This window comes from Canis aureus, chromosome 11 (assembly GCF_053574225.1).
Source record: "Canis aureus isolate CA01 chromosome 11, VMU_Caureus_v.1.0, whole genome shotgun sequence".
NCBI classification, from domain to species: Eukaryota; Metazoa; Chordata; class Mammalia; order Carnivora; family Canidae; genus Canis; species Canis aureus.
The window spans coordinates 27674727-27699857 of record NC_135621.1 but is presented as its reverse complement, the minus strand read 5'-3'; the positions used below and the strand labels follow the sequence as shown (position 1 = coordinate 27699857).

The 25131-nt window shown below is 39.5% G+C and overlaps 1 protein-coding gene across 8 annotated transcripts in view; it reads left to right on the top strand.

The window, feature by feature from the left end:
• Nucleotides 1–25131, top strand: part of TNRC6B (trinucleotide repeat containing adaptor 6B) — a 255544-nt gene that overhangs the window by 117635 nt on the left and 112778 nt on the right. For 2 of the 8 annotated variants that reach the window (XM_077914430.1, XM_077914427.1), the window contains exon 1: nucleotides 1213–1428. The exons of the other annotated variants lie outside the window; for them this stretch is intronic. In XM_077914430.1, coding sequence (XP_077770556.1) covers nucleotides 1424–1428 — 5 coding nt within the window. In that variant the 5' untranslated portion in view covers nucleotides 1213–1423. Of the gene's footprint in view, nucleotides 1–1212; nucleotides 1429–25131 lie in introns of those variants that run through there. 8 annotated transcript variants of the gene reach the window in all.

The window sequence follows — 25131 nt, the reverse complement described above, 5'->3', positions numbered from 1 at the left end:
GAGGTAAAGGGATTTGCCTAACTAAGCTTGCACAGCCTGATGGCCCCAGGGCTAGAGATACAAACTCAGCATGTCTTTCTTAGGTGGGTATAAATAGAGAATGCCAGGCTCCCTGCATGGAGCCTGCTTCTCCCTCTGCCTGTGTCTCTGCCTCTCTCTCTCTGTGTCTCTCATTAATAGATAAATAAAAAGGTGGGGAGGCACCTGGGTGGCTTAGTGGTTGAGCGTCTGCCTTTGGCTCAGGTCGTGATCCCGGGGTCCCCGGATTGAGTCCTGCATCAGGCTCCCGAGAGGGAGCCTGCTTCTTCCTCTGCCTATGCCTCTGCCTCTCTTTGTGTCTCTCATGAATAAGTAAAATCTTTAAAAAATAATAATAATAATAAATTAAATAAATCAAGAATGCATATAGCTAGAAGAAGGGACTTAGAGATGGGAAAATCAGGTAGGTCTTAAATTCTGTGCTTACTCTTGTCAGCTGCAGAACTACTTCCTCAGGTGGGAGAGGAATTTAAAGAGGGTTGGAATCTGCCCTATCCTAGAGAAAGTCAGCTTGCTAATGCCGCAGCATGGCTTTTATTTGGAGTCAGGGAAGGACGTACCGAACACATATACACCTGAAACAATAAATGTGGGCTTCATCTGGGAAACCAGTCCCTATTCTGCTTCTGTCTAGCTGTGTGATTTAAGTCACTTAACGTCTCTGAATTGCCAGTTTCAGTTTATACCTGGGTATATCTCCTTTTAGTCTTCTCCTATGCATTTTAGGAGCTTGTCAGAGATCAGTTGTGCCCTGTATTTCACCTTAATCTTTAAAAACTAGTCTCTTCTTTGGCTAAAACATTGTTTAAGCCCCCTTTTAAAGAGCAGTTTGCCAGCCCATGCTTGCCCAAACATCTAGAGAATAACTGCAGCAAGCAATCCAAGCTCCAGGATCTGCAAGAATCGTTAGCAACTGAGCATATTTCTATAAACCAATAAAGGTTTTTATATTTTGTTCATCTGTTACCCTTATGCTGTTGCCACTTTCACATTCACTGTGTGTAGGCGGAGAGTATGAGATAACAGCCTTTCACAAATGAAAGTGAGTGGAAAAGGGCTGCTTTCCCTTTAAGGCAGTTTCAACCCCAGCTCCCTCCCCTTTCCTGATTGACAAACCTACCCGAAGTCACATGATCCGCCTCTATTTGAAGGTCACAAAAAGCTGCTTCCTTTAGAGACAGAGGGGGAGAGAGAGAGCAAGAGGGAGAGTGAGTGAGAGAGAGTTAGTTCAAGCCAAAATGGCCGACAGAGTCTCTGCTGGTTTCTGAATATTTAAAATACAAAAAAACAGATAGACAAAAAGAAATCATTTTTTGGACCTTTTTTCATTTCCATTTCTACCTTGTATGCCTCAATTTGCTGGATTTAAGCACTGCTGCACTTTATGAGGTTGGTAAATATTTTCAATTTTTTTAAACCAATTGATTTATATGGATCTTGTCTAACCGTTTTCACTAGTGCTGTTGCAAATGGACATTTGTCTAGCATGGAGACTGGCTTCAGACATTTCGTGAATCTGTGTAAATCAGACCCGTGATGTACTTTTGGTTCGGCATTTTAGAAATGGAAAAGCCTTGCTAGAATATTTAAAATTTGAAGTGATTTAATTGCACTTTTAATTTGTATGCAGATTTTCATCATCATTTCTGTCTTGCAAATAAATGAAACTACGAGTAACTGGAAAATTGATATTTAGAAAGAGGTTTTTTAAAAAAACACAGACCTCTCCCTGCCCCCTTAAATCTGCTGCAAAAATTTGCATAAATATAAATGGGTTTGCATTCTTTCGGCTGCTAAGGCCGACAAAGGATCTGGGAGGGCAAGCAGTACCACGGGAAAGCGCTTTTTTTTTTCTCCCCCTTAAAGCTAGGCCATCCTTCCTAGAGAGATGTAGAACCTAAAATAAGACCTGATACATTTTAAACATCAGGCTGGGGGCGAGTGAACACCAGGAGGTTTGGGGTTTGTAGATTCCCCTGCTTGAAAACCTCCCAAGCAATGTGTGGATCACCCCTCTCCTGCGCGCGCTCATTTGCACTGGGTCTCTGTGTGTGTTCTCAAATGTGCAGCCAGATGCGCTTTTATTTTGATCGTGGTTTGAACCAAATGGCAGGACTGTCTTGTAAACATGGTGTTTTGAAGATGGAAACAGCTATTCACCCCATTAGGAATGAGTTCTTTATCAGCTTCTCCCTGTAGACTGGCCTTCTCTGTTTCTCACAGATTACAGTTTTTGTTTAATTTCACACAGATGACCTGGGCTTTCCAGCACAAATTCAGCATCTGTGTGTGTGTGTGTGTGTGTGGCTGCCTGTTTGGGCCGTATATCCATTGTTGAAGTGGTCATTTAGGGTCACATAAATAGGTAGCTGTATGTATGTGTATGTTAGTTACCTCTGAAACCGTGCGGTGCCCTCAAGTTAAATTCCATTACTCCCAGTCCAGGATTCTAGGAAGCCTGGGAGCAGGGAGGGAAGAAAGCTGAAAACTTGCTTTCTCAGAGCCACCTCCCCCTATCATTGTAAGAGTGTGATGTAATGCTTCTCTTCTGGTGGGCTGAAAGGATCGTAGTTTGTGATGTGGCGGGGAAATTGCCCCCACCTCTGAGTAAATTACCCCACCCCCTCCGCACATCTCTGGCTCTAAGAGGCCTTGTTTTCTTTTCTTTTTTCTTTTTTTTTTTCCTAATTTCTATCCTCCTGATTTATGCGTGGCATACTGGCATGAGAAAGAGACTGTTCTTCTAAATCTGTTACAAAGTATAGTTTAGAAAGGCATTTAAAAGATGCAAATAGGTGGAATTGTCATATCCCCATCATTAAATATGTAGACTTGGATTAAAGCTAATTAAGCATAAATGGAATAATTTTGATCAGAAGGGAGCAGTGTTTTTGTTTCCTTTTTAATTAATCTAATTATAAGATGCTTGCTGGGCCTGCAAGTGTTAAAAAAAAAAAAATGGAAGAAATGCTGGCCCGTTTTGAAAATTTGACAGTCTGGAAGAGGGTGTGTAGTGCTTTCAAAAGCTTTATTCACTGTTCAAATGGATTGGCCCCTTGTGCTGAAAATGGCCTGTTTCTTTGGGTCAATTGTGTGTAGATGAAGGGACTTTCACGCTAATTTAACAAAAAGACTCTGCATTTGAATACATAAAGATAATTAAAGTTCTCTGTCTCTAAAGAGCAAGTATTTTATTATTTTTCTAAAATTAATGTTATTATATTAGTAATGGAAATAAGTAGAAAAGGGACAATTTAAATTCAGTGTACATTTTTTGGTGATACAGGTTCAGCTTTTGTGTAAGAGGGATTGGAAACATTACATTAAAGAGGTAGTCTGGAACAAATTTGTCTCTTGAAAAATTTTTTTTACAGCTTGAATGTAAAGGAAAGACAGAAATTATCATAGTGATAGGGAGTGTTGCTTTGTGGTGGACCTAAGGAAAAATAGCTCTCATTATTGTTGTTTTTTTCTGAAAATGAAAGCGCTCATTTGGGGCTTTACTTGTTAGATGATTCATTTTACACCCATTTCCTAAGTTGGCCTTATAGAAGAAGAGTGAGAAAAACCTAAGCTTTCCATGTTATGCCATTAGCTTGTTTTTGTGGACTGTGTAAACATGTGAACGGCAGGTTAATTCAGTTTGTGGAGCGGAGGAACCAAAAGCAGGGTGCCTGTTCTCGCAAGAAGGAGAATGCTGTAATGAACATGAACAGAATGCCGTCTGAATCTTTGAAATGTTTTTATAAATATTCTTTTTTCTTAGACAGGTTGAAAAGTGAGATAAATAAGACCTGGTTTCACGTATGTTAAGCTTATGGCTCTGGTGAGTTTCAGAAGCTCAGCTGCCATTTTGGATCTAAGTTCCTGCAGAGCCAATCCTGATGGCACACCAAAACTATGGTAATTCAGACACAAATAAAAATGAGTAGTATATCAAGTGTGCAGATGGATAGTATTTAATTTGTGCCTTTTGTTGAAGTTTTCTTTCTGTTGATAGTGTGAAACGAAGCTTTAAAAACTTTAGAGATGTGGCTGATATCATGAAGCGCAGACCCAGGGATCTTAGAACTTGCATGTTATGGGTTTTCAAAATGAGATGGCGTATGCAGAGGAAGTTTCTTACTGGAGAAAACGAATATGATTCTTACTTAAAATGCCCCCCCCCCCCCCAATCCATATTTCCTTTTGCTGGGTCTACTTGTGATTCTGTAATAATGTCATTCACAACACTGCTCTGTCTCAGAAAAAAATTGTTACAGATTCACTATTAAGATTTTACTGGAACACCAGAGAAATTGATAGCACTGATCTATCAGAAGTGGTATCTTATTTTTAAACTGTTTCTCAGTCCTTCTATCCGGGTGCCAGAAAGGAAGCATAGGCATCTTTGATATTTAGCGCAGACTCCATTCTTGTTCAGTTTTGAATGGCCGTTTGTTCTTCTCTGCCACCACTAGGACCGTCCTTTAAAAATAAACTTCTAAAAATCGAAGCAGAAACTTCTAAGGCTTTTCCAGTTCTTCACCTCTGCAAGAGACACTGAAAGAGTGATGTGAGATGATGAGGGCTTCAGGTTCTACAGAGCCGCCTCAGCAGATAACAATAGTAGGGGGGTGGTCCTCACTCTACCCATCTGCCCCATGACTGAAACATTTTGGAGAAATTTAATTTTTCTAACTTAGCATGATCACTGTTCTTCTGCATTATAAACTGGACAAGGCCGCAAGGCAGTACAGATAAATATGCTTTGCTCCTGCCCTCAAGAACTACCAGACTAGCAAAGGAAGATACTCAGATAAAGAGGCCAACACAACTTGGTGCTGTGTGCAATAGTTAGAACTAGGTACCTCGTACAGAAGTATCCTGAGGACCTGCATTAGGAGAGCCCTTATTTAAAGCAGCTAAATAATTACTCGTTTTTAGTCATCATTTGGATATTAGATTTTCATTAAACGTAACTTGTGATTTAGAGATACGGTTTTTCTGACTTCTTTGGTTGGGGAGGGGGCAGCATATGCTATTTTTTTCCTAGGATAGTGTTGTTCATGGATTTACGCTAACCACCTTCTTTCACCCCTCTTTTTATGGTTGGGGCTGGTGGTGGGGTGGGCTGGGGTGAATTGAAGCCACTTGGCCTAAAAAGGGGGTTTATCCCACAACAGTGACATTTCAACATTTTCCTTTTTCCCCTTCCTTCCTGTATCCATTCAGTAGTCATTTATTATGTCCTGGCGTGTGTTGGGTGCTGTTGTAGGTGCTGGGGGAATCTAAGAATTAATTTGGTCGGCCCATTGCCCTGAACAGCCACTTGGTTCATAAGGAAATATTCACCATCTGGTGAATATCTAACCAATCACTTTGGATTAGGACCAGGATAACACTGTAGCTTCTTCTACCTCATAGTCTCTTTGCTGAGAATCAGAAAATGAATGGTAATTTTTGCTTCTGGTAGTTCCAGAGATTTCCATTTAAGGTTGGATAGGATAGTCCCCTTATTATCCATTTTCTTTAGCCATGCAAAAGTATCTACTCAAAATTATCTTTTAAATGATGCCTGTGAACCTTGCAACCTAAGTTACCTCCCTGGTTTCTCTACCACATCTCTCAGTTTTACCATTTTAATATCCCTTATAATTCTGTCACTATCTGAAATTACATTATTTGTCACTCCTCACAAAACCATATGCTTCCTGAGAGCAGATTTTGTTTTGCTCATTGCCCAGTCCCCAATATCTAGAACTGGGCTTTAACAGGAGTGGATGTTTGATAAAAATGTATTTGAGTTAGATCTGAGTATAAGGTCACCAGGACCAGCTATGTGACCATGAGTCCCTGTTTGTTCATCAGTAAAATGGGGATAATACACTGTTGTGAACCATAAAGGAAATGTATGTAAGAGCTGGCACCTCGTTGCCTTGCTTAGTAAGTATTTCCTTCCCCTTTGCTCTATCTCCCTTTGTTAAATAAACCAGAAACACTTTTACGGCCTCATAGATGCCTCCATTCTTTCTCCTGGCTTGCAGGATCATGAAACGTATGTGGTGATTGCACTAAGCTTCAATCTGGATAAAGACAAGGAGTGCTGAGCCTTTTCTTTTTGTTAAAAAGTCCCTACCTACATTCCTAGGGTCTGAGGTCGTCTCTTCATGCTCTCTAGTTTCCTGCAAGCTCTGCCTCTGTGATGTATCCACATTTGCTTGGCTGCTTTTCATACATTCTGTGTTTTGCATCAAAAATTTCTCAACAATTTCAGATGAGTTGGTTCCAAGTTTACAAGACAAAGGAGAACATAAATACAGTGTCTTTTCCTTCATTGTGATTATTCTGAGTCTATACCTGTACATTTCTGTTTACTTAACCAAACTATTAATAGTTTCCATTCAAAAGACAGGTAAAATAAAAACTTAGATCAGTTACCCACTTTATACAATGCTCTCAAATAAATAATAGATGTCCTGGAAATGGCTTTCATTCATTGACTTTGGAATTTTTTTTTTAACTCAGAAAACTATCATCTGTTTACTCATTCATTCAGCAAATAATTACTGAGTACCTATTACATGCTGGATATTGGGATAAATTGCTAGCCTAGCAGAAGTGTGAAGGTTTTCCCATTGCTGAAGTTAGAATATAAATGCAAAGAAACTCGCCAGTGCTGAGTGTCGGATGATTACAAGGGAGGGACATCCAACCCAAATAGAGGTAGGTACCAGCTTGTGCAAGGGCCCTAGACGAGAAGAGTACATTAGCATACCCGGAGAACCGTATGTATAGTACTTGGACGTAGTTGAAGCATGATGTACATAAGGAAAGAGATGATCTGGGAAATGAGAAGTGAAGCTGTAAAGATAAACACTGGCCAGATGCAGAGGGTCTGTAAGCCATGTTTGGAAGTCTTGATCTTAAGAACAATTAAAGAGTCTTCAGCAGGAATGTCACCTGTTCAGATTGGATTTTGGAAAGATGACTCTGGTTGCACTGTAGGAAATGGCTGGAGAGTTGAGTATAATACCAGATAGTATTACAGGCATTCCGGGTAATGGTGGCCTGAACTAGCAGTAGAGTTGGGAAGAAGTAGGTAAATCCAGAGACATTTAGGAAGATTTCACAGAACCTGAGTGCTGAATATGGGGAAATTAAAGGTGATGCCTCTTTTATCTGGCCTGGGCTACTGATGGGATGGTGGTATCATTTGCTGAGTAGGGGTCCATTCAGGAGACAGGTATGGCATTGAGATTATGCCATCATTAACTCCATCATTTGGAGTTACTGAATTATGAGACATCAGATGAAGGTCTGGAGCAATTCAGTATCTTCTGGAGATAAAGATTTGAGAATCATAGGTAGTCCCAAGTCCTCCAGCATTTTTCTTTTTAAGTTGATTTCTTTGGTAAGCTGTCCAAAGATGGCAACAAACAGTGCAAGGTACTGTTGGTACTATTAAGGGGACACTATTCTATAAAGAAGATAAGCCCATGTACTCCCATTATCATGATGGTTGCCATTAAAAATACCAGAAGAGTTTGAGGGAAGAGAAAGACTAATTTTAGTCAGGTTGATCATCAAAGGCTTTATGAGGACCATGTATTTGAGCTAAGCCTGAAAGTTTGGTCAGAACTGTATAGAGTGCAGAGCAGTCCAGCTGGAGAATTAGTTATGTCCAGGGAGAATTGTGATGGGAGTTCAGAGGTGTATAGGGGAGCTGAGACACCTGCTCAGTAGTTTGGATTGCTAGTAGTTTGGACGGGAGACAGAGGGGACTTGTTGAAAATGTGTTAGCAGTGCGATCAAAGTGGTTTTTGAGAATGTTAAATGGAAATGAGCCAGAGGACTAGGGAATAATTTAGAGTCATGCAGGCTAGTTGTGGTAAAAAGGGACTGATGAGAAAGGGTCTATTATAAGATTGCTATGGTATGGCTAGAAGAGGGACCAGGGACCCTGGGTTTTCAAGGTGAATGACAAGAGTCTTCAGGAGGAGTGAAGATGTACTCCAGGTCAGACATCATCCTGGGTTTAAGTCTGTGGGACTCCCAGAGGCAGCTGTTTAGCAGGCAGCTGGTAGTGTGAATGAAGCTGAAGCTTGAGAAAGAGGTCAGAAATGGAGATAAAGGATTGGAAGTCATCCACATAGACGCGATAGCTGACGCTGTGAGTGGATGAGCTCACCATGAAAGTGTAGAATGAAAAAGAGAACTGAGAATAGGTCCTTGGGGACAGGAAGAGAAAGAGGACCTGGGAAAGGATTAAAAGGAAGGTGATTGTATAGGATAGTTTGGAATTGTTGCTGAAGAGGAGGGAAGGCCTTCTCAATCTCAGAAGTGGTTAGCAGGTAGAACAGTATGTGGTTACGTTAGCATTCCCAAACCTAGTGTTGGGAGGTGTTCCAATGGGACAGGTTTGGGACTCGTGAGCATCAACCAGTAGGAGTGGAATGTGAGGGGTGCCTGGCTAGCCCAGCCAGTAGAGCATGCGGCTCTTAACCTTGTGGTTCTGAGTTCTAGCCCCATGTTGGATATAGAGATTGCTTAAATAAAATAAATTAAAAAAAAAAAAAGGAATGTGAGTCATGTGTTAGTTTACATTTTCCAGGAGTCACATTAAAAAAGTAAAAGCAACAGGTGAAAATAATTTTAATAATGTGTACTTTATTTAACCTAATATGTGCAATATATTATCCATTTAACATGAAATCAATTTAAAATACCTAAAAATTAAATGTTTGACATTCTTTTTTGTCATACTGTCTTTGAAATCTGGTACGTATTTTATGCTTACAACACATTTCAGTTTGAACATGAAATTTTCATTGGAAATACTTGATCTGTATTTAGATTTTATAGAATTTACAGTTAAAAAAGTACACCCACATGCCCAAATTTTTCCAAAGATACAGAAGTTTTCCAGTAATGGAAATGAGTATCAACTTTAAATTTTAAATTAATTGAACAAAAATACAATTGAAAATTCCATCTGCAAGTCACACCAGTCTCATTACAGGTACACACTAGCCATATGTGGTTACCATATTGGACAGAGCGGGGTTATGCAAAGTAAATGGGTATCTTACAGCTAATGTGCATTTTGAAAATAGCCACAGCATCACAAAGCATTTTTATCATCACAAAGCATTTCATAGGACTGGTGTTTCTTAAAACACATGTTGGATTCTGCTGGTGGAGTTTTTAGAATTCGATCAGATCCTAACTTTGCTTGTGAAGAGATGAACTTTTTATTTTTCTGCAAGTGCACAGATTCCAAAAATTTTTTTTTCTTAGATTTTATTTATTTATTCATGAGAGACAGAGACAGAGAGAGAGGCAGAGACATAGACAGAGGGAGAAGCAGGCTCCTTGCAGGGAGCCCGATATGGGACTTGATTCCAGGACTCCAGGATCACGCCCTGAGCCAAAGGCAGATGCTTAACCGCTGAGCCACCCAGGCGTCCCTCAGATTCCAAAATTTGAAACGGAAATTTAAAACATTGTTTTGGCTAGAGTCAAAGGATGGCACATTGGTAGAAGTTCTTTTTTTTTTTTTTTTTTTTTTTAAATTTTTTTTATTTATTTATGATAGTCACAGAGAGAGAAAGAGAGGCAGAGACACAGGCAGAGAGAATCAGGCTCCATGTACCGGAAGCCCGACGTGGGAATCGATCCTGGGTCTCCAGGATCGCGCCCTAGGCCAAAGGCAGGCGCCAAACCGCTGCGCCACCCACATTGGATCCCACATTGGTAGAAGTTCTTAAACATGATGATTTGTGTCATCATTTGTGTCATTGTGTCATCTTTCAGAATTGCCAGATGCAGAGACTTACATTGAAAAGCACATTAAGTTGGAGAGTTGGGAGCACTCCTGCCCCCTTTATGACCTTGTTCAATTCTGGAGTCAGTGAGCTGGTGGTGGCTCCAGGCAGGGAGGTATGAAATTAGGATTTGAGTGTTCTCGGAAGCCTTCAGTCAGTGGTCCCAGCTACCTGGCGTAGGTGGAGGTGTTTACCAGGGAGAAAAGGAGTGCCAAAGGGCTTATTATTTTGTGCACGTATTTCACTTCTCTTTGGTGATTTGCAGGCTGTTTGACCTTATACTGTTACACTTATTTTGTATTTCTTGCCATCCTAGACTAGTGTAATACTTACTAAATATGAGTAGTTCATAAAAACTAGGTTCAAAGATTTTTATTTAATCCTCTCATTGATTTAGATTGCTTTGTAGTTACTAATTAGACCTTTTAAGGAATAACCAGTAAAAATAGAAATTATCTTGAATTGTAGTTGGAATCAAACCTTGCTTGCACTGGAGAATAAGCAGTGGGTTTTGGTTGCTGCACAGTTTCATTTCAGTGGACATAGGAGAGCTTATTTTTCTGTGAAGTGCCCTGTAAGAGTTTGAAATGTCAGCTCTTCTGCAAAGTTCTGTGTTTTGTTTTGCTTTTAATCAATATGGAAATTAATCCCTTACATTTTTGTTTTCCTTTAGAAGGGCACTTTGGTTATCCATTTATGCCTTTGTAAAAACCAGACTGTATAGTGGTAGGTTTAAGTAATAAATACTATAATAAGGCCAGAGACCTAGCAGAAGAACCCTCTTTCCTCTCTCCCAGGAACCCAGAGCAGCATCTTGTATCTCTTGATGCCATTGTTTCTTTTGCTCCTTTGCTTATAGAAAATAATTGTTGTTCTTTTTATGCCAAGAAATCCCTATTTATAAGCTGAAATTAGATAGATAATTTAGTAACTTCAAACAGTGACTTTCAAACTTCTTGTTTGGCTCTATACTAGGAAATGCCATTTGTGTTGAGGCTTTGTACATATGTGACTGTATACACAGAAGCAAAAGTATTGACTTTCTGCTACTATGTGTAATGTATTCTGATATATTCTATTCAAGTCTGTTTTGTTAAAAACCAAAACCAAACCAAAACAAAACAAAACAAAAAAACACCAGCCCAGGGGTGCCTGGTTGACTCAGTTGGTTAAATGTCCAACTCTTGATTTTGGCTCAGGTCATGATCTCAGAGTCCTGAGATTAGCCCTGTAGGCGCTGTGCTTAGCTGGGAGTCTGCTTGAGGTTTTTGCCCTCTCTCTCTGTCCCCCCTCCCCCACTTGTGCACACTCTCTCTCTCAAAAAAAAAAAAAAAAAAAAACCCACACACATATACACGCTTAAAAAACAATAAATAACACCCCAAACCACAAAAACTGATCCCAACCCACTAATTTAATTTAATGATCCACTAAGAATTGTCTCACTGAGATTGGAAGAAGTTTTAGGGAACCACGCATGAGACATCATATTCTAGTTTTCCTGGTCAAATATATCAGTCCACTCAGTTATCACACCAGCCACATTCATAAGGGATTTTAAAAAATGTTAATTTGTTACTTCAGTGGGTGGGAGATGGATATTTTTGATGACCAAAATGTTCTCCTTCCTGTCCAGAGCATTCCATTCAGATCAAAAAGGAGTTGACCATCCATAGTGAAGAATGGAGATATAGTTTTCCTCTAGATTTTAGAGAAACTTAAGTAGGAAACACCCTTTTATCAGATTATATATTATTTCTTGATAAGCCCCATCCATAGAACACACTATCATATGATCTTTGGAAGGGGCAGGGGACACTTCCTGTCCCCTCTCTAGGTTTCATAAAGATGTATTTCTGCTGTTAACACATTCTGTTTTCACACACACCTCAATACATTTCAGGATTTCCCCCTGTTTTGGGGGGGTACTAATAAGTTTGCCTACAAACAAAACAAAACCAAAACCTTTCCTGATTCTGAATTAAACTGGTTTTTGCCCACTATAGGACTTAGAGTCTTTAAGATGCTAATGTGCATTGGAAATCTTAAGTGATGTGTATATATAAAATCTTAAGGCACCAGGTTTTTTGTTTTTGTTTTTTTTAGACGCAGTTTGAGGAAATGCATCGTTAGCTTTCCATTTTGGTTATTCCTTTCTAAAACTATGTCCTAGTCACACAAGCTTTTATTTGGCCCAAGTCCCTTTAGACACTCTCACATGGTGGTTCCCAGACTTGAGTTCCAGGGAACTGTGACATTGTAAAAGCAATATTGGGATCCAACACAAGTTACCAGTTTAAAATTTCCCAGGTAAAGGCATTTTTAAAAAACTCACTGTTTGTTACCATTGTTTCAAAGAAAAAACATTTTAACAAACAGTTGAATGGAATAAGAGACATCTCATTAAGTTGAAGATAGGTTTATGAAAACCATTACATAAGGAAATATAGATCAGCACAGGTACTAAAGTTCAGCGTTTGGGAACCACATCCTAATTATAGACCATCTCCTAGCATGTTTTACAATTAACTGTGTACTTCCTGGTTTTTATTAGCCTCACTTATAGGAATAAACCTTACTTCAAGTTCTGGGACTACCTTCCTTCATTCTTATTTATGGGCTACAGTGGTGATGATTTCATTGACTCATACTTTTTAAAAAATTACTTTGTTCCCTCTGCATATACTGTAAGCAAGTAACCATTCTACTTTACTGCAAGAAAAAAAAAAAAAAAAAACCAACAAGCTAATTCCATTAAGTGCTGAGCAGTTGTAGAATCTAAAGTAACCAAAACCTATAGCAAATTTTATCTTATTTAATAAAGTTTATAGTGATGATGATTAAGTAAAAGTGGCAGGTAGATCACAGAAATAAATAATGAGACTTCTGTTTTTGTCAGGCTGTTGGCCCTTTATGAGTAATGAAGAATGGTCATGGCACATTTTGTCCTAGTATGCACATTTTTATATCCACCATCCTATTTGCACATTTTAAATGACCAAGACCTTAAATCTGGCGGTCCCACATCAAACGTCCCCTCTGTCTTCTTCAGCCAGAGAAAGTGCTTCTTAGGTGCACTTTACTCTGTAATCAAGGACTGCATGGCCAGCAACTCGCTGGCCTGCTTGGCGGTGATAATGCTATCAGCTGGTTGTGGGAGTGGCAGCTCCAGGGAGGGCTTTGCCTCTTCAGCATGGAGGAGGCCTGGGGTAGGTGAGGATAAGGGGAGAACTGGGGGGTTAGCAGTGGAGGGTATTTGGGAGCAGTAACATGTAGGGTAGACTTGAGTTTGAGCAGAGCATACTGCAGGTTCTGTGCACTTGGAAGAGTTTATTTATTACCTAAATGTCTTTATGTCAGAGGCTGTATAGTGCTGGGAATTACAAAGATAAAAAACAACCTGACTTATCTTTGGGACTCAACCAGTGAGGCTGCCTGTAATAAAGATAAAAGCATGATGCCCGGAGACCCTGGAGGATGGGAAGACAGGCCTAGGGCACTGGGGAAGTCTCACCAAAGAGGGAACATTTAAGCTGTGTCTTAAAGGGAATTAGGACCCACTTGGTGGAAGGGATGGTGAGGGAATGAGGGGCGCTATAGTGTTGGGGTTAAGAACTCAGGTTCTGGAGTCCAGATAGCCATGTAGTTAGGTCAGCCCAGTGTTAGGCAAGTATTATCTGTATGCCTCAGCTTTTCTCACTGGTAAAATAAGGTATAATAATAGCACCTACCTCAAAGAATAGTTATGAGGATTAAATGAGGAACACATTTGAAGTGTTTAGCATATTGCTTGAAGTCAGTGTTAGCTACCATTTTCTTTAGTTTTTTTTTGTTTTGTTTTGTTTTTTTTTGTTTGTTTTTTTGGTCAGCATTTTAGGCAGAGGAGAGAGCATAAAACAGAGGAGGAGTTAGGGACTGGGCGAGGGTGGGAGTTGGTAAGGTACTAGCAGAACATAAGGGCACACTGAGCGAAAGTGGAAGGTTTGGTTGGTCTTTGAGTATTCTAAGGAATTTGGATTTCATCTTGTAGAAAACAGTTTAAAAAACTTACTTCACTTGATTTCCATGTTGAGGATCTGATGGAGGGGGGAGAGATTGTTCCCAGTCAAGGCAAGAGGGGTGACTAGAAAATGTAAATTAAGATAGCGATAATAAAGATGGAAAGACTAGATTTTGGAGACACTTCTGAAGTGTAATCCATTAGATAAGATCAGAAAGGAAGGAGTTGTAGGTAAGCCCCAGGCTGGGTGAATGAGTGATGCCATGAGTCAGCATGGGTGTTCAGTGGGTAGAGGAGAGATGTTGAGTACGTAGTATGATGAGGATGGGATCTGAGAGGCTGTACTTTTGCTTTGGACATATTTTATGTGTTTACTGGGCATTTAATATAGCTGGGCAGGTAGAGATAAGGGTCTGGAGCTCAAGAGAGAAGTTTCCCAGGCATCAGTTTACCTCTAGATATGGTCATCTAGGCGATGAGAGTGACAGTGTTTCCTTAGCAGATGTTCAGAAGAGTGGGATGAAAACAGGAAAAAGGGTGCTGCAGGAGAAACCCAGACAGGAAAGAGTTTAGGGAAGTAAAGGATAATCATCAAGGAGTCAGCAGAGATAAGACCTGAATTTGGGTAGTTAGATTGGCCTGGAGGAGCTCAGTGCATCAGATTCAGGGTTCTCTTGAGTCCAGCAGCCTCAGCACATTGTCATCCTGTTTGCCCCTATTGTAACATTGGGAGGTATCCCCATGTGTTTGGGGGTCTTTTTTTCTGTCAATACAGTGAACAGCTGTGGGCCAGAAACTAGTTGTACTAGTTCTATAACCCCAGTACTGTGAGATACAGCAAATGCTCAATGGACTTTTTTTTTTTTTAATTGAAATGTGATTGACATGGGACACCTGGGTGGCTCAGTGGTTGAGCATCTGCCTTTGGCTCAGGACATGATCCTGGAGTCCAGGATTGAGTCCCACATCAGGATCCTTGTCGGGAGCCTGCTTCTCTCTCTTCCTGTGTGTCGCTGCCTCTCTTGTGTGTTTCGTAAATAAATAAATCTTAAAAAAAAGAAATATGGTTGACATACAATGTGTTTTAGGTGTATAACATATTGATTTGACAATTCTGTACATTATGCTATGTTCACCATGATTTGTGTAGCTGCCATCTGTCACCATACAGCATTATTTTAATGTTATTGACTATATTCCCTATGCTGTATATTATACAGTCATTATACCATGACTTACTTATTTTACAACTGAAAGTTTGTGCCTCTTAATCTCCTTCACCTACTTTGGGAACTCCCAACCCCCCCTCCCCCACAACCAATTTGTTCACCATATTTATGATTCTGGTTTTGTTTTGTTTTGTTTTTGGATTCCACATATAGGTAAAATCATGGGTATTTGTCTTTCTCTGTCTCATACACTTAGTATAAGAGCCTCTAGGCCCATCCACCAATGGCAAGAACTCATTCTTTTTTTTTTTTTTTTTTTAAGATTTTACTTTTAAGTAATCTCTGTACCCAGCACAAGACTCAAACTTAGAACACTGAGATCAGGAATCACATGTGTTACTGACTGAGCTAGCCAGATGCCCAAGATCTCATTCTTTTTTTATAGCTGAGTAATAGTCTACGTTTGTGTATATACCACATCTTCTTTATCCATTCATCTGTCAATGGACACTTAGGTGGCTTCCATATCTTACTTATAGTAAATAATATAATAAATGTAGGGGTGCATATATATGTTTTCAAATTAGTGTTTTGTTTTCTTTGGGTAAAATACCCAGTAGTGGAATTGCTGGATTGTAGAGTATTTCTATTTTTACTTTTTTGAGGAACCTCCATACTGTTTTCCACAGTGGTTGCACCAGTTTACATTCCCAGCAGTGCCCCAGGGTTCCCTGTCCTCCATATCCTCGCCAACACTTGTCATTTCTTGTCTTTTTGATACTAGCTATTCTAACTAATGTAAGATGATACCTCATTGTGGTTTTGATTTGCATTTTTGTGATGGTGAGATATGTTGAGCATCTTGTGTCTGTTTGCCATTTGTATGTTTTCTTTGGAAAAATGTCTATTCAAGTCCTCTGCCTATTTTTAATCCGATATTTAGGTGTGTTTGTTTGTTTGTCTTTTGTTTTTGTTTTTTTTTTGCTTTTCAATGAGCATTTGTTGAATGAATAAATGAATCAAGGATGACTTGGATTAACTCAACAAATACCTATTGAGTGTGAGTGTCCCAAGTGTTTTAATAGCTATACTAGTCTCTAGGTATAAAACAGTAAGCAAAATAGATAAAAATCTCTCCCCATCTAGGCATTACATTCTAAAGGATGATTCAGGTTCAGGGGAAGGAGCAAGTAGAGAGGTAGCGATAGAAAGTATAGAATGAGCTCTGTGTCCTTATCCACAGACTGAGCTTGGCACCCATAGGCATTTGGTACAGTTAGTTGACTTGAACGTGGGAGGGAGAGTCCGAGAGAGAGAGAGAGAGAGAGAGAGAGAGAGAGTGTGGGAAGAGATTTGCCACATATATGACAGGTTAGCGTTGGAGAGGGAAAAGTAAATTTGGAAATAGAAGGATATTGAGGGAGTTCCCTTGAGAGACATTTACCTCTGAATGGGAATCACTCCTTTCTCTAAATTAAAAGATGAAGTCTGAGCAGATAAAGGGAGCCTAAACAGAGAAAACATTTGGAAAAGCCTTCCCACCTCCACCACCAATGAAAAGGAAGAAAATCACAAAAAGAAACATCTCCCAGCTTTCAGGGCTCAGCTGAGAGAGAAGATCCTTCATTTGTGATTGCAGTGTTGGCCTTGCAGGCTTTTTCCAGTAAGTCAAAGTGAAGAATGCAGTTGGTTAGGGTTCATTTGAGGCTGAGTGAGGATTGGCCTAGAAAGGTAGTGTGGGATAACCAGGGGTGAAGTCTTCAGGGGATTGCTGGTTGATGTTGGTGAATGTTTGGGAGTCCAGGCCCCATTGGGAGTAGGATAAAAAACGGGTGCGGCAAATGACCAGAGGGTCATGATTAGAGGAGGTGAGAACTTCCATATTACAAGGGAAAGAGGAGTGTGAGGCTGGCATATTCGGTGGAGCACAATGACTCTTGATCTCAGGGTTGTAAGTTCAAGCTCCATGTTGAATGTAGAGATTACTTAAGAAAAAAAAAAATTAAAGAAACAAAGGGGAAACAAAATTATTTGCTGTGTGCTTCCTGTAAGGAATATCAGGCACACTGTTCTAAAAGCCTTGCATACGTTCACTCGTTGAATCTTCATGAAGACCCTTCGAGTTAACTACTGAGAGGATGACTGTCTTGCCCAAAGTTACACAGGTAGGACAGTGGCCTGGGCATCCTTGGCTGCTGCATTTGTGTGTGCTTGAGCACTATGTTCTACTGCCTTAGAGGGAAGCCAGGCATGAAAACTTCTCCAAGGCCATGTTGCTTTGTTATTGCTGGGCCACTCTTCTTCCTGGAAGAAATATTTGGGGTAGCATGGAAGGGTGTAGTCAACTGTTGCCTCCCTTTGTAAAAAAAAAAGGTTCTGTATTCTAGGGAACAGTATATTTATGTAGAACTCTCAGTTTTTTCCACCTGCCTTGCTCATGCCCAAACATCCTTTAATAGGAAACAAAGATGATTTCACAATTAGAGAAGACTTTATTTTATTATTTTATTATTTTTAAGATTTATTTATTTATGATAGACCTAGAGAGAGAGAGAGAGAGAGAGAGAGAGAGGCAGAGACACGGGAGGAGGGAGAAGCAGACTCCATGCCAGGAGCCCGACGTGGGACTCAATCCTGGGGCCTCCAGGATCGCGCCCTGGGCCAAAGGCAGGCGCTATACCGCTGAGCCACCCGGGGATCCCCTAGAGAAGACTTTAAATGCCTATTGGTTTATGAGTTCTCCGAGCTGCAGCACATTTATGCATCCCCCACTAAACTGAGGAGAGCCAGACCAGATTGAGGGATGGAGAGAGACTGAAGAAAAGCTTGGCTGATGTGTAGTGCTTACAAAGTGGGAAATTTGGCCATGTTGCCTGTTGCAGAAATAGTGGTAGTGTCAGCAGGGGTGTGGCAGCAGGTAAGGAGTTTACAGTTCTCAGTTTGACAAACAGAACTGTGTTCTCTTATCAGGGAGAGTCCCTCGTGTTTTAGGTTACATAGGCCCTTCTGGGTAACTAGTTGGACCTCTGTTGGGTGAGGAGTTTAGGTCCCTGGCCCTGAGTCCTCCACCTGTGTCTGAGGTCTGTGACATATCACTCAGAGCTTGGGCTCTTTGACCTTTGCTTGGAGGCTGTTAGGAAGCAAAAGGCTTTGCAAATGAAATGTGTAGACCACTATATCCTTCTCTATGAAGGAGGAGTTGCTTGTGGAAGCAACAGGGTATTGGTAGTACCTCAGCATTTTATTTGCATTCTTTTAATATCTGGCTTTGCTCTTGAGGCAGTTTGAAAGAAATGCCCTTATATCTTCCATCTCTTCCATATAACAAATCTTCATGATTTTAAAAGAAATGACACACCAAAACCACATAATTTTACATGCCAAAAGCTTAGATATTTCAAACATTGAACATACAGAGAAATAGGTCATGTGATATTATTTGCTGGCAATTTTTAGAATCACTCCTGATTCTAGTGTTTTATGTTGAAGCCATGTGTTTGAAATGTTTTACATATTGGGACCTTTGCGGTTCTGTTTGGTTCACTTCTGGGGACTGGCATATTTTTGTCTTTGTCATTTTGGTTTTTTTAAAACACATTGCTAGGCTAGTCATAGTTGTATCACATTATTGACACCTGTGGTGGTTTTGTTTTGTTTTGTTTTCTAAGATTTTATTTATTTATTTAAGAGTGAGAGAGCATGAGTGGAGGGACTGCTAGAGGGGGAGAGACAAGCAGACTGCCCCACTGAACGGGGAGTCTGACACAGGGCTCGATCCCAGGACCCTGAGATCATGACCTAAGCCAAAATCAAGAGTCATATGCTTAACGGACTGAGTCACCCAGGTGCCCCAACATCTGTGGTTTTGAAAATTGCTTATTACCTCTAGTGGATTTTTAATAACATGATCTTTTTTTGTCAGATATTAAATCTTAATATTTATCCACTGGTATTGACAGAGCTGGTTAGGAAGAAACCAGAGATAACCCTTAGGCTGGGATCAACTGGGGTCTTTAGGACTAGTTGGCATCTTTATTTGGAAGTCAAAATAAAAAATATAGCCTATTTATTTCTCATTCCCCCTGTCCCCCATGAATATCAGTACTCATGAATATCAGTACTATTCTTCTGGGTAAGGGTTAAGTTGGTTGCTCATTTTTAGGTCATGGAACTCTTCTTGCTGTTATTTTTTTCATGTTTCCCTTATTTTGGTCAGGGGCAGTGATAGGGCAGGTAAAATTTAAGAAGGCAGTTAATGATCCATGTTCTTCTATAAGTTCTCTGTAAGGTTCTGTGTGACCAAATTGGAAAACGCTGCTCTGAATGATACCAAGTTTTTCTGTGAGGCTGCGGGTGGGATTGGGGATGGGGGTCATGAACTCCTACTCCTTAAGTACCTGCTATATAGCAAGTACTTCCCATTACCTAATTTAGTTCTCGTGACAACCTGATGTGGAGAATGATTTGCTCTTAAGAAAGATGGCATGCCCAAAGCTTGGTAACTGGTCTGAGGCCACATCAAGAACATAGAGGCACTAGGTGCTGTAACTCCAGAACATGTTCTCTTCTTGAGCCTTTGGAAATGCAGTACAGGCTAATTTGTTATCTGGGTGAATCCCTGTTTTGTAAAGCAGAATGTTAAAAGTATGGACTCAAATGATGGGAACTGATGGCTTTATGGGGGAGCCCTTAGCAGTGCATCCATAAAAATAATGAGGGACAGTGGGGCAAGAACTGATGACACACAGAGCATGAAATTTGGGGGCAAATTTCATGTGAAAGGCATTTTCTTTTTGATCAGCATGATAGGTTAACTAAAAAAGAGAAATCACTGAATGATCAAAAACCTGATTTTAGATGATTGATTTAAAAGCCAAACTGATTAATAAAGAGACATTTTAAAAAGCAGTTTAATTTTATCAAGTTTAAGTAGTACTACTTAAAACTGTAGTCAAATAGAGGAGTTATCAAAGCCATAATGAAGAAAATAGAAATCATTTGTAATTAGACAATAATTAAAGGCAAGTACATGCCCAGTGATTTTAAAGTGCTTGAAAACAATTAGTTTTCTTAAGTAGGTTAAACATCTGGGTTACAAGCTTGTTTACACTATTAATTTACTTAACAAACCTGTTCTTCAGAGGTGATGCAAAAGTGAACTTCAGTTTGGCTGTTTGGTTTATAACAAGTTCCAGTTTAATGGATACTATTGTTTAAAAAATATATTTTTAAACATTTAATTTTAAAAAATATTTTTCTCTTCCTCATCTCCTTTCTGAACAATTCAGTCATGAGGAGTATAGGTAGACCGAGAAGGTAGGTGCCCTGGCCAAAGGTGTCACAGCCCAAGTAGGATGAGAAGCCTTCACACAAAGGAGTGGTGTGTTGTATTAGAGCCAAAGAGAGGTGAGAAGGGTATCCACGTAGAGCTGGAGTGGCAGCAGCATTGGGAGATTGGTTAAATACAGAAGGATTGATCAGATAAGTGTGTTAAGGATAATGGGAACCAACAATTCTCACTGTTGGAGAAGAGAGTTATAGATGTTAAAAAGGGGAAAACTATAATAAACTTTGTGATAATAGATTAGAATCAGAATGTTAGTGTGAACTCACGGATTTTATTAAGTATTAATAAATATAGAAATACTACAGATGTAAAATGCATGTATGTATATTTACTTTTAAGATTTATTTTTTTATTTTGAGAGAGAGTGAGAGAGCACATGTATGAGCAAGCATGGGGCTGGCAGAGGGAATGGGAGAAAAAGAATCCCAAGCAAACTCCCCACTGAGTGTGGAGCCCTGCATGGGACTTGATTTCACAACCCTGAGATCATGACTTGAGCCGAAATCAAGAGTCAGGTGCTTAACCGACTGAGCCACCTAGGTGCCCCTATATGTATGTATTTATATGTAGTACATGCATACATACATTTCTTAGGTCTTTCCATAGAGAGGAATAGAGTACCTGGGAGCAGCAATACCCCAATAGCAATGAGCAAATCACATGCCCAGACTTTGCCTCAAAATACCATTTTCTAATAAAAGGGGCCTTAGCTTATTGGAAGAATGGCTGATAATAGGATTAGAGCAGGAAAGTTTACATTGAATTTGGAATATTTTATGCTAGAAAAGGAGACATTTTTATTTTTATTTTTTTAAAGATTTTATTTATTTATTCATGAGAGAGAGCAGCAGAGACACAAGCAGAGGGAGAAGCAGGCTCCATGCAGGGAGCCCGATGTGGGACTCCATCCCGGGTCTCCAGGATCACGCCCTGAGCCTAAGGCAGGCACTAAACCACTGAGCTACCCAGGGATCCCCGCAAAGGAGACATTTTTATAGAATGATGGAGACACTTCAGAAGGATCTAGAAGCCAGTTTGAAGGGGCTCCTACTGGGCCAAATCTGGGATAATTTGATTATCAACATTTAAGATGTCAAAGTCATTGACTAAAACCTGTTGAATAAGAAGAATAAGGGTTTTCATACAATTTCACCTACTTTGCAATGAAACCTATGTATGGACTTATAAATAAATTCAGAGTTCAATGAATAAGTTATTTAAATTTTCAAAGTACCTTCCCACAAAACACCTACTGAATACAAAGAGGAGAAAGAATACAGTGGAGAAGTCTGACAGGCACCACCCTAACCAAGTGATCTGAACCAATCTCACTAGAATGGGACAAATTGAAATTGTGTCACATGTTAGGACACAGTGAGAATTCAGCATCACTTCCGTGATACTCGTGCCAAGGTACATGACCTGAATCTAATTATGAGATACATCAGACATACCCAATTTGAGGGACATTCTACAAATTAAATGGCCTGTGATCACCTTCACAAGTGCCAAGTCCAGGCAAAACTGAGGAACCATTTCAAACTGAAAGACACTGAAGGGAAGGTCAACTAAATGCCATGTGTTTCTTAACTGATCCTTTTGCTGTGAAGACTACTGCTGGGGCAGGTGGCAAAACTTGAGTGGGGCCTGAAGATTAAATGGCAGTAATGTATCAGTGCTAATTTTCTGTTTTTGATAGTTGTATTGTAGTTACTTAGAATTTAAAAAATAAAGTATTTGGGAGGATGAAGCATGAGACTGATAACTTACTCTCAGTGGTTCTGGGAGATAGAGTTCTTTCTTTGTATCATATTTGCAACTTCTCTTTAAGTTTGAAATCATTTCAGAATTTAAAAATAATTTAGAAAGTAATATTCTTGCCCAAACATTGAAATCATGAGGAGTGGGGCAGCCCCGGTGGCTCAGCGGTTTAGCACTGCCTTCGGCCCAGGGCATGATCCTGGAGTCCCGGGATCGAGATCGAGTCCTACGTCAGGCTCCCTGCATGGAGCCTGCTTCTCCCTCTGTCTGTGTCTCTGCCTCTCTCTCTCTCTTTCTGTGTCTCTCATGAATAAATGGATAAAATCTTAAAAAAAGAAAGAAAGAAAGAAAGAAAGAAAGAAAGAAAGAAAGAAAGAAAGAAAGAAAGAAATCATGAGGAATATATAAAATTATAATTCCCCCATTTCTCATTTTAAAATCCCTCCCCACTCCCCCTCAGTTCTACTTCCTGTTAAAAACTAATGCTTATTCTTCTAGGCATTCTACTTATGTATATATGGGTGTGTATATAATATATATTGCAGATTATATTGAGTATGATGTGCCAGGCATTCCTCAAAACTACAGTGGTCATCCATCAGAAGGCACAGTCCTTGCCCCCCACTCCCCACCCCCACATTATAACTGCATGATGTTGTGTTATTTGCAGGTATTGTTGTTTTTTTAAGCTCCCAGTCCTGAGAGTCAGTGCAGTGTTGCAGTGGGGGCTTCTGCTCTAAATTTGTGTCCCTCTGGCAACTGAGCAATCTTACTCAACTTTATTGTACCGCAGTTTGTTTGTTTTTCTCTTCTCTTCTCTTCTCTTCTCTTCTCTTCTCTTCTCTTCTCTTCTCTTCTCTTCTCTCTCCTCTTCCCCTTCCCCTTCCCCTTCCCCTTCCCCTTCCCCTCCCCTCCCCTCCCCTCCCCTCCCCTCCCCTCCCCTCCCCTCCCCTCCCCTCCCCTCCCTTTCTTTTTCTTTTTCTTTTTCTTTTTCTTTTTCTTTTTCTTTTTCTTTTTCTTTTTCTTTTTCTTTTTCTTTTTCTTTTTCTTTTTTCTTTTTCTTTTTCTTTTTCTTTTTCTTTCTTTTTCTTTTTCTTTTTCTTTTTCTTTTTCTTTTTCTTTTTCTTTTTCTTTTTCTTTTTCTTTTTCTTTTTCTTTTTCTTTTCTTTTTCTTTTTCTTTTTCTTTTTCTTTTTCTTTTTCTTTTTCTTTTTCTTTTTCTTTTTCTTTTTCTTTTTCTTTTTCTTTTTCTTTTTCTTTTTTCTTTTTTCTTTTTTCTTTTTTCTTTTTTCTTTTTTCTTTTTTCTTTTTTCTTTTTCTTTTTCTTCTTCTCTTTTCTTGTACCACAGTCTCTTATCTGCAGATTGGAGAGGTTACTAGTCCCCATCTAAGAGTATTCTCATTTTGAGAACGACAGAACACAAAACATGCAGGGTACCCACAACTTCTGTGTGGCACATAGCAAGCACTCAGTGAACGTTAGCTATTCTGAATATTTAGGTTATTGGTTTTTTATTTTTATAAATACTGTAGGCTTAAAATTGCCTTTAAACATATTCTTGCATACTTAGCTTTGGAAACTTCTAAAAACCTTTGGTGACCTTTCTGCCATGAAGTTTTGCTTTTAGTGGATTTGTTAGAATGATGTAAAAACCCAAATAGAGTGTGGGGAACACTTGTCTGCAGTTCCTTCCTGCATACAGCTGGACCTTAAGCAATGTGAAATATAAAATTTTGGCTTAATTCCAGATTTCTCTCTGCTCAAGTGTTGGTCTGTTAACATTGTTTTTATATGGAAATTTGTTCCTGTTCAAATAATTTTGGAATAGTTAGATGAGTTTTGTCCAAGTTTGAAGAACTCATTTAATGCAAATCACTAAGAAATGTCCAGTTACTTTTGTCTCAAATAGTATAAGCCTAGGAAACATCGTATGTGGTGTTTTGAAAAGTTTGCCTGATTGATTTTGAAAGTCACAGAATTCGTACTTGTTTTAGTTAAGCTAAAGTCACTTAATTTGATGTTTATGTTCCTATATACCCTGCTACAGATGCTGCTTTAAAAACCAAAGTAGGCTTTTAAAACCTCCAAATGACTTTTTTTTTTTTTTTTTTTTTTTTTTTTTTTTGCCTCTGGGAGACCTATTTTACAAATGACCAACTTTCTATTATGAGTTTTTTTTTTTTTTTAATGAGTTTTAACAAGAGTATTTCCACTTGTTACCTTTCACATTTGAAAGAATCAAATGTCTTCTTTTTAGGACATTCTACTTACAGATTGTGCTTTTCCTGCACTCAGTGAAGGAATGAAAATGAACCATTGCTACCTTTGAGTATGTATAGATTCATGTAGGATGAGAGATATGCTTGAAAACTGTGAAGCGGAGGGAGTCTATTTTCCAAAAGGAGACAGTCATTTTTTTAAAGATTAATCTGATACATGTATTGCTTCAAGGTTGTGAACAACCTCTTTCTCAATTTAGGCATAGGTGGCCACACTGTTGGATAATCACCCTCATAGCTTTGTGAAGACCAAAATGTTTCCTCTATATCTCTGGCCCATCTGGATCTCAAGTTCTTGCACATGTATTGATGGAGTCCATACATAGAATGCCTGCTAGATTAGAAATGAGAGTAGACTGGGCGGGGGGGTGGGGAGAGGGTGGGTTAAGTGCAGTCTGCCCTTCTGATCATTCATCCAGGAGTTGGTACTGCTTCGTACATCAAAAGTTACAGTCTGTCAACATTACTTCTTTCCATCCTGTCTTTCCTCCACACTCCTGATGTCTTTTCTTGCTAGCCTTTCTCGCCCAGATTTTCACTACCATTTTGACTTAAAGTACTTTTGAATTTAATGAGAGGACTTCAAGGCCCATTTGTTCATTGCTTTAGACTCTGATGAGGACACAATCTGTTTTGAATGGCCTTCAGTTTTGCAGGTTGGCATTTGCTTACTATCAGGTTTTTAAAAATGCTGGCCGCTGATATCAGCCTATCTTAGTAAGTGTAGTAG